Here is a 9,660-nt window from a genome sequence, read left to right as displayed (position 1 = left end):
TAATGGAGGTTGACCTCACGACCATTTCTATTGGTCCACAAACATAAATAAACCCTCCTCTGCCTCTTGCGCAACGCCTCTGAGCTCTCTCTCTCTCTCTCTCTCTCTCTCTCTCTCTCTCTCTCTCTCTCTCACCTCGCGTCACCAGAAATTTCCACCTCGGAGGAAAACTCTCTCATCATATGATCTCTCTAATGCGCTTTATTAGTAGCCTGGCGCGGCCAGACTCATAGAGAGGATTCACTGATGTTTCCTCCCCGCATATGAGTCTGGACTTCGCGTCTTCGTCTATGCGGGGAGGAAACATCCTCGCTATGAGCTTGGCCGCGCCAGCCGCCAGGCTACCTTAGTGCAACCAGACTATTGTTATTGTAAATGAGGATACTTTGCCGCGCTACTCCTCCCACAGTTTTTGCCGCACACACTCGAGCCATATGTCAAATCGACCGGCTTCATCGGGAATCGTCTGCTTGTATTTTTTTCTAAGAGATCCGTTGTATAGTTTAATTGATATTAATTAATTAGTTCTCCATGGACTTATAATGGGAAGATCAAAGACTAATTAAGGCTCCAATTTAAGTATTTTTTCCCTTGGAGACCGTAAGCCCCATATTTACAAGACTTGGGGGGAGGTTCATAATAATTATGAAAATGAATTGAAAGGGAATTAGATCAGTCGGCCTCATGGTGGCGCTATAACAGCCCACTTTACGTTTTTCCCTATAACTCTTGAATCGTAAATTCCCATATAGGCCACGCCCATTTCCGTCATGAAAAAAATCAATCAAATCTGACACACTTTTTGCTCTTACAGATTTTGTCCAAATCTCACAGAAATCGGTACACATGATCTCTGTCTCTGTCCTCTCTGACCTCTCTCTCTGTCCCCCCCCCCTCTCTCTCTCTCTCTCTCTCTCTCTCTATCTCTCTCTCTCTCTCACACACACACACACACACACACACACACACACACACAGATTGAATTTGATTGATTGAAATTATTTTTTAACAGATTGTAGAATGGGTACAGTTCACACACATTTTTATTTTTATATTACACTAATTGTATATCTGTTCTTGAGGTAATTGTTTATCCCCCCAAAAAATCACAAGGGCTAATTTGATCTTTAGTAGTGATGAGTAAATTGACATATAGGAATCTTCAAGTATTTCCTCACATTCTTCCCATCCATAGGCCTACATGTATTGTAGGGAGCATAGTAGGCCTAGCCAGCAAGGCCATGTATATTCTCACATTAAAAGTGCACAATAAGGAGTCTAATGTTCTATAGGCTAGGCCAATGAGTTTTGTCTTTTTGAGCACCAACTTACAGTATCATGTGTTTTATTTTATCTGTGCCAGACCAATATAATAAAGCTGTACATTTGGTAAGGAATCAACGATATGCCCCCAACTTTTGGCTTCATCAGTTTAAAAAGCTTCGATCTGGGTTTTTTATTATTCTACACGTACTTTAGATATATGAAAAGATCATCATTTTGATACCAATACTTTTGTACTTTTACTTGTAAAAGTACAAACTTGTATTTCTACATTGTGTCCATACTCAATCCCAAATAGTGAAAAAGTCTAGGGTCTAATATGCATTATGCACCCTACTATATTGACCACCACAGAGAATAAGTTGATACAGAAGCAGAGCCTTGCTATGCATGGAAATATCCATCTTATACTGTATGTCTATGGGAGTGTATATTATTTAATGAAAGATTAGACTGAAAGGACACAATTGCAGCTATGCATTTCAAGTCAACTTTAAGCATGCACAAACGTGACAGTTTTGGCTTCCATTCAGTGCAAACTTAACTTAAATAGAGAACATGTGTTCCTGTAGGATTAAGTTAGCATATTCTAATTACAAATTTAAATCAATAACTTAAATGGAACTTTCCACTCCAGGTACTAATGGACGGCTGCTGTGCCAAAGGTTGTGACATCATCATCATTGCCACAGAGATGGATATGAACGGCAGCCCCGTGACCAAGCACTACCTGAATGTACCTCCTTCCCCAGACACCTCACCTGTGTCCTGCATGTCTCCCTCTGACATCATCCTCAAGACAAGCTCACCTGAGAGAGGAAACAACTTCAACTTCAGAGGAACTAGTAAGATAGGAACTAGTATTCTTTGGTATACAATGAAATTATTTTCACATTTCTTTCCATATATATTTTTAATATTTGTGTTAAATTACAACAAATTAAAACTTTTAATATGCTGGTATTTGGTAAGGAACAGTATCATCAAAGTGCCCATGGATGTCTGTGTATGCAGAAACATGTGCTTTTGGGTATTATCTTATACGCCTGTGTAGAAGAAGGCAAGTCTAGACAAAGCAAGAGGGGGAAATACCTGGTGCTTGATATCACTATATTCAATCATTCATTCTTGAGTAAGAGTAGATCAGAGTGTGGAGATTAGTGACACATTTTTATAAATCAAACATTACCAAATAGTGGAGTGCCTAAAAAAAACCCTTAGATGTTGTAAAATCACTGTAAACCACAGCATCTGCCAGATGGTTTTTCAAAAACAGTTACTACATACAGTAATACAATACATATAACTGGAAGGTTTCATGCAATAAACAAAAAAGTGCCAAATAATTGAAGTCTCCATTTAGCAGAATGGTTGCTAGGTAACACATTAAAAAATGGGGGTGTTTATTAACATTTATCTGGCATGATAAACTAACAGTCTGGTTTAGCTCCATTTTCGGGATCAATAGCCAGATCTTTCTTGGCACACAGCCTCAGTCATTTCTTGAGTTTTCCAACTCTCCTATTTTTCTGTCATTAATTCTCTTATACTACCCTTCCACGTAGTCCACCCAATAAATCAAAAAGTTTATATTATCAGAGACGGTTGACAGCTTACTCATCCAATTACAATCTAGGACAGAATCTGTTTGATAATTACTCATTATTCCATTTACCTAGAACTGTCTTAATGAAAGGGAACTAGTATGTCATATGCAAGCACACATGAATAGCGGGCCTGTCCCTCACAGTGCACAGTGACATTTGGCTGATTTCTGCCTACTGCTATGATTTGCTCTTGCACCATAGGTCAACAGGGAAGTAGCAGCAGCAGCAACTTACCCCCCCCCCCCCCCCCCCCCCCGCCCCCCGGTGACATGACTCCAGCGGAGTGGTCCGGGGCACCCAGAAGGTGGTCTGAACTCTGAACCATGGCTGGCCATACATAACCTGACACATCTCAACAAGGCTTCCGAGGAGGGCGTGATGCAGGGAGGCCTGCAGAAGGAGGGAGGACATAAGTAGGGAGGCTGGCGCAGGGGTGGATGAAGAGAACGGGCAAAGAGATGAGGAGATAAACCCTTACTACTCCAGGACAGCGAGGAATCGGAGGGAGTTTGGTTCAGGACAGAGAAATCAGAAACAGAAGAGATGAGGTAGAGGTAGATGACGACTACCATAACAGTGTCTCTGTCGTTCTTACAGAAGACCATTCCTGTCAGGCAGGACAGAGTAGACAAGCGCCTAAGAGAGTCCTGACATCTGGATATTGAACCTCAAGACAGAATGACCCCAAAGACGTCTGCCAACAAACTTCCCCTTTGCCCCTCACATCTCCGGCAAGTTTAGGAACACCCTCCTTTGTCTGAATGTCATCCCACCCTCTTTTTACCTTCCGCCCCTGGCTGACCAGACTCCCACATGAAGGACCCATCCCAGCTTTCGCCCTCAAAGGGCAGGAGTGTGGCATATGAGCTCTGATCCACAACCCTCTTCAGGCAGGACGCCCCAGCTGAGACTGGCCCTTCTGGCCCCATTACACCTCGCCTCTTCCATCATCTCCCCGCTCGCCTCTCTCTGCTGTGAGATGGGCCAGAAGCATCTTCGCTGCCATTCAGCACAGTTATCATGTTTAGATTTGCTGGGGCGCTAGCCCCTCCAACTGACTGACATCATGAGGCAGCCCAGTCTATGGACTCTTGTTTGTCTTATTCATGGCCCGCATGTTTTCAGCATGTCCCCCTGTGACGTCACGTGGCAGCCAAGTTTTAATGTTTGCTTTAAGCATTCCCCCCTGTGACGTCATGTCGCAGCCACAGTGAGCACACCTGACTTCACACACAAAAAAATATGTTTTCTCCATAATCCAATAATTAGTTTAAAGATAGATTATTATACAGTTGGTCATCATGTCATAATCATAATGTAGCTTCCCTTTCACAAATCGTTAGAGCAGTAGAGCCAAAACAAAACTACATGGAATTCAATGGCAAACATACTGTACAGTTACAGTACATACAAATGTTTATCAAAAGTTTCTATAAATCCAAAAAAAGAAACATGTTCATGGCAAAAGGAGTGAAGTCATTTTATTTGTTTTTAATATGTATCTACAACAAGGGGGACACAGGCAAAAACGACCGACAACTTGATGAAAAATAAACAAAAACAAAAAACAAATTACATTTATCATTGATGCAGTTTTCCCACCTTTTTTCCAATAAGCAACATTTTTTGTCTAAAGAAACTTTACAATATAAAGAAACGTACGAAGAACCTCTTAGTTTACTACACAAGACATTTAGGATCTGAAACTACCCTAACATGAGATACAAAGCAACCACCCCCTTCCCCCCCCCCCCCCCCAGGACAGACTGCCTCATATTCAATACTGCTTTGTCATCAAGAAGAAAATGAGGAACAGAACAGAAGAATCTCTCCTTTTCTCCCCCATCCGCTCATAACCCCCCCCCCCCCTTATCTCACCCATGAATGTTACAGTATTATACATCAGCACAATAGAAATACAGAAATGATCAACGTTGTGACGGTTTTACTTACAGGACAGAAAGAGAGAGAGGGAGTAGTGTATTTTATACAACAGTATCTCATAGTACAAGGGAGGAAACCCATGTTCCCTTCAAATTTTCTAGCTCCTTGTTTCAAGAAGAACAAATCTGTTTTTGTTTTCCTCTTTAAATTTCTCCCCCACCTCTTTTTTTTTAATTTTTTCTTTTTTAAATAGATTTAAAAAAATCCTTCATAGTAAAGTCAGTACTCTGGGGTCCTTGGTGTAGTTTGGAGAGACAGTGCGTTGTGTACATGTGCCCTGCTTTCCGTTTCAGTGATCAGTGGCTGAGAAAACCCAAGAGAGAAGCTGAGATGCATTCGCAGCAGTGTGAGTGATGACTAAGGGACCCTTCCATCATGAAAACAGACCATTTCCCCTTCGCTCTGGAAAAGTATCTGCTAAGAGAGTAAAAACAATACTGGTGACCAACTACATAGCCCCATCATACAAGAGCAGAGGAGAGCGAGGTCTTTAGATCGGTTTATTCTTTAACCACTTGAACCCTACAAACTTAGTTGACCAGGGTCCCCCAGGGTCCCATCCCTTGACCACTCCTTTTCCCTCAACACCAAATGTGTTCACCGAAAATAGCCGATCCATAAGCTCACAACTTGTGGCGTTGTGAGCTTGTAGGTTTGCTAATTTCCGACAAATGTTTGCCTATTATGATATGCTCAGAACAGGGAAGCTACAGGTTTCAAGTGGCTAATTGTTTTGAAATGAATCTGCTTGACAGTGAGTTAGCTAAAGCTGCTCAGTCTTGGCCAACAGAGGTCCTTCCGTGTCCTGTTGGACTCTGGGTTTGTGATGTACAATGAAACCCCAGGTTGTCTGCGATGAGGTGCCGTTATGTACAGTAAAGCCCCAGGTTGTCTGTGATGAGGTGAAGTACCATATTGGTACGCAGCAGCTCCAGTTTGTTTTGTTTGTTTGTCATTCATATAAATTTCTGGTTTAAAGACATGCCATCTCTTTGAACAAAATACACAATTGCCCAAATCAGCACACCTCTGATCAGCTTGTTAGTTGTGATTTGAAATATCAAAACATGTCAATGATATCAAAATGCATTTTACAGTATTTACAAAAACAAAACAAAAATTGGGAGGGAAAAGAAAAGGTTTCAAATAAGATGGAGAATTACAAAATCAGATAGAACGAGAGAAAAGGGTTGTCTGTGAGTATGTGTGTGCATTAGTGAGCATTTGTGTCGTCTGGTGTTATTGGCTAAGTAGAAGGGTGAAAACGGGTAAAAGACGGACAGGGTCTTCTCTCCAAGGTGAACGAAGGGAGCGAGGCCACTAGCTACAGTCGCCATGGCAACAACTCACCACTTCCTGATTTGCTACTCCGCCAGAAGAAAGCTAGGGGTCCAATCAGAGTCCATCCCCCCTCATGCAGGGTCGGGGGCAGAGAAGGAGCACTGCATCCTGGGTAATGCGCACACAAGAACAAATCCCAAATGTCCTCTCACGGGCAAGTTACACCGACAGTTGTGTAGAGTAATAATTTCACAGAGAGCGCATACAGATAGATCACAGTGTGTTTTAAGGGCGCGTTTTCATGTTACGAGTGATTTATACTTAATTGCGCACTGGTATTGTGCATTGAAATGAACAGATCTACAAGCTCACAATGCATCACAGTACCACGTACTGTGAGCTTGGAGATCAGCCATTTTCAGTGTGTGACATCAGCGCACAACCAACTATAAATCAGGCTTTAATGACACAAAACCCTCCTTAGTGTACACGACAACTCAGCTTTTTATGTTGGGAGTAAACGAGAGACAGAGGCGATGAGACAGTGACTGAAGATGTATAGGACAGACTTTGGATATTTACACAGTTGCTACAAGTTCTGGAGTTTAAAACAGGGAATAAAACCTAGCAATCAAGTACAATGATGCATGAGACAATTCAAATATAAATAAATATTGCTGTGCATTTTACTGCATGGAAGCTAAAAAATAAAAAATAAAAGAAACAAAGAAACAACTAAACACAGATGTCATGTGAACAAGATAATTAAACAGTTAGACCAGAGCAGTTAAAAAGCCTCTCTGGAAGATGGAAAAAATAAAACCTAAATTTTAAGTACCATGAAGGGTTGAGTCTTACCTTCTAGATTGGGCCTATTGGGGGCGCTGCAGTCATACAGAACGTGTTAAACCAAGATTTCATCAAGTTTTTCCCTAGAATGGCAACTTGGGGGTGGGGGTTCGATGGAAAGTGTACTCGACATTCTGTACACACATTTATTATGTGTGTGTATCCTGTCTTCATTATAGCAATGTGCACTTAAGAGAAATTAAAATAAATTGGAAACCTAATATTAAAATGATCATGATCATCATATACCAATAATAATAAAAAAGTCATGATACATTACATACAAAGAAAAAAATATAATGGAAAATGTTCATTGATCATCACAACACCTCTGTCAAAAATGTACACACAGAGAGAAAGACAAAGGGGCAAAGAAAGACAGAGGCCATTTCATCTGTCCCAGCACTGAACGCATTGGGAACAAAAAAAAACTAAACAAAAACACAAAATAAGTCCAACATAATGCTTGAGAAGCTTCTAGAAGGCTGCTACCAGACCCCCAACACGGTGTCCTCAGCAGAGGGCAGTGTTATCCAGTCTCATTTCTCACTTCCTTCCCTTGGCTCATTGTCCAGACCCTGACATGAAGCCAGGGAGGCCAGGGCCAGAATCAGAGAGGAGGCTCTTCCTGCGGCTCTGCGACTGCTTCCTATTCATACCGGCGGCCATCTTGCACACTCCGGGAGGCCCCGTCTTAATCAGAGTCCCAGCATGCTCAAGGGGGGTCCCAGAAGGCTGTGTGGCCAAAGAGTTCAGAGAGGAAAAGGGGCAGTAGGGGGGAGGTTTCCAGTTGGGGAGTTTGGGGGAAAGAGTGCGTGTGTGTGTGTGTGTGTGTGTGTGTGTGTGTGTGTGTGTGTGTGTGTGTGTGTGTGTGTGTGTGTCCAATCCGAGGTGAAGTAGGGGATCGGGGAATTAAAATAAATCAGGTGGAGAGGTAAAAAAATAATAAGGGGGAGGGAAATAAAACAAAACAAAAACAAAAAAATACAAAAAAGGACAAATAAAATAAAAATCACACACTCATCGTCATGTTGGGTGAATACTGAAAAGAGAGAAAGGGAAGGGGGAGGGGGTGTCACAAATGAGTGGATATGTAACTGACAACATTGAAACAGCAGAGGGCCCGCAAGCTCAGCAAGGTAATGGCTGATATATACCAGGTTGTGTGCCGTGTTGTGCAGCTAAAATAGCAGATTTACAAGCTCACGAGATGTTGTGAGCCTGTAGATTGTCTATTTTCGGTGTGTAACACTGGCACGCAATTGAGTGTGAAATACCCTTAATAAGGGAAGCACAGACTCCAGGTTCTAGCTAGGTGACTCAAATAGTATTTGTATTTTTAATTTCAACATTGTGCAGATTGGTTGAATCGGGAGTATTAGTTAGATGTCTATGCTCTGGCTTTCCTATGGGGGGCAGTGTAAGAGACCTGCACAGTTTTATTACAGGACCAAAAGGAGCAGTAGAACTATGAAGTTCACAACCCTCGCTGGCTAACTTAAGTTATGGAACGTGTCAGGCCAGCAGCACCTCTCTGCATTTCTACAATAAAGCTAGGAGCTGCGCTCTGGCATTGTTTTGTCGAAGCACCCTGCGCGCCTCAAGTAGTAAAATCTAAAATAGTTCAGCTTTTGGTAATGAGTGCTGCTCATCAATGTTGCTTTTCTATGCAGAGGGTTGGATCGACGTGCCTCACTCTGTGAGTCTGTGCATGTATAGCTCTCTGGAAATGATATACAAAGAGCTCCACTGCTCAAAAAAACATTTGCTGTGGACATGGCCTCTTAGACCAGTGATTCTCAACCTGTGGGTCAGGACTCAGGACCCCCAGGGGGGTCCCTAAATGATTTGCTGAATGTGCAACATTGTTTTTGAATTTAAAGGGTTACTTCAGATTTTTGGACTTAAACTGTAGGAAATACTTGCCATCAATATAGTGGTTGAAAAAGTATTCATTGATTGCCTGAGTCCTGTGGATGAGTTGTCTGGTTTTGGTGAATAAATATCAAGTAGTTCCGGTCATTTGGTGGGGGCACTGGGAGCCACCCATTAAAAAAAACTAGCGTCATTTCACTCATTTGTATTGTTGACCTTGGAACTATTGTTTTGTGCTGCTGCTGGCGTAGTGATACTGGACAGAAAAAATAGTTCCATGTGACAGAGGTTTTTCCGAACGTTTCCCTATATGGTAGAAATAGGTCAACAATACAAATGACGCTAGTTTTGTGGACCCCAAATGACCGGAACTACTAAATATTCACCAAAACCAGAGCAGAACACCCACCACGGAACTCAGGCAATCAATTAATACCTTTGCAACCACTATATTAATGGCAAGTATTTCCTACAAATGTAAGTCTGAAAATCTGAACTAACCCTTAGTTTAAACAAACCAACAAACAGTATATGTGCATACAGGGTAACTGCACATTTATAAAGTGACAATTTAAGGACCTTTAAGACCATTTTATTAGTGCTAAAATAAAATAAAATATAAGACCATCACTGTGTCAAAAGTCATCAACAAACTATACTTAAAATTGTCAAACATTGAGAAATTTGAGAAAATAGGTGATCAATAAAACGTTGCAAGGCAGGTCCCAAATTCAAATATGGTTATTTTGGGGGTCACGGCCTGAAAAGGTTGAGAACCACTGTCTTTAAAAAAGAAAGAAAAATAACTAGTAACTAGGAT

At 41.7% G+C, this 9,660-nt stretch overlaps 2 protein-coding genes across 5 annotated transcripts in view; one reads left to right on the top strand and one right to left on the bottom strand.

Moving 5' to 3' along the window:
• Positions 1-2: 2 nt before the first annotated feature.
• LOC308329843 (ankyrin repeat domain-containing protein 34C-like) lies at positions 3-3,308 on the top strand (the record flags this gene model as incomplete). The annotated part of the gene is made up of 3 exons (XM_080784345.1): positions 3-8; positions 1,922-2,129; positions 3,196-3,308. The coding sequence occupies 3 exons, from the start codon at positions 3-5 to the stop codon at positions 3,306-3,308; spliced, it is 327 nt and encodes a 108-aa protein (XP_080640471.1).
• A 1,463-nt stretch (positions 3,309-4,771) lies between these two features.
• Positions 4,772-9,660, bottom strand: part of LOC308330087 (single-stranded DNA-binding protein 3) — a 57,815-nt gene continuing 52,926 nt past the window's right edge. For 3 of the 4 annotated variants that reach the window (XM_080784745.1, XM_080784746.1, XM_080784747.1), the window contains one exon: positions 7,731-8,007. In XM_080784745.1, coding sequence (XP_080640871.1) covers positions 7,978-8,007 — 30 coding nt within the window. In that variant the 3' untranslated portion in view covers positions 7,731-7,977. Of the gene's footprint in view, positions 7,701-7,730; positions 8,008-9,660 lie in introns of those variants that run through there. The other variant, XM_080784748.1, reaches the window with a different exon arrangement.

The sequence above is a fragment of the Protomyctophum bolini genome (assembly GCF_963924005.1).
Source record: "Protomyctophum bolini genome assembly, chromosome: 15".
NCBI classification, from domain to species: Eukaryota; Metazoa; Chordata; class Actinopteri; order Myctophiformes; family Myctophidae; genus Protomyctophum; species Protomyctophum bolini.
The sequence above is the reverse complement of the archived record's forward strand: the minus strand, read 5'-3'. Positions and strand labels throughout refer to the sequence as shown.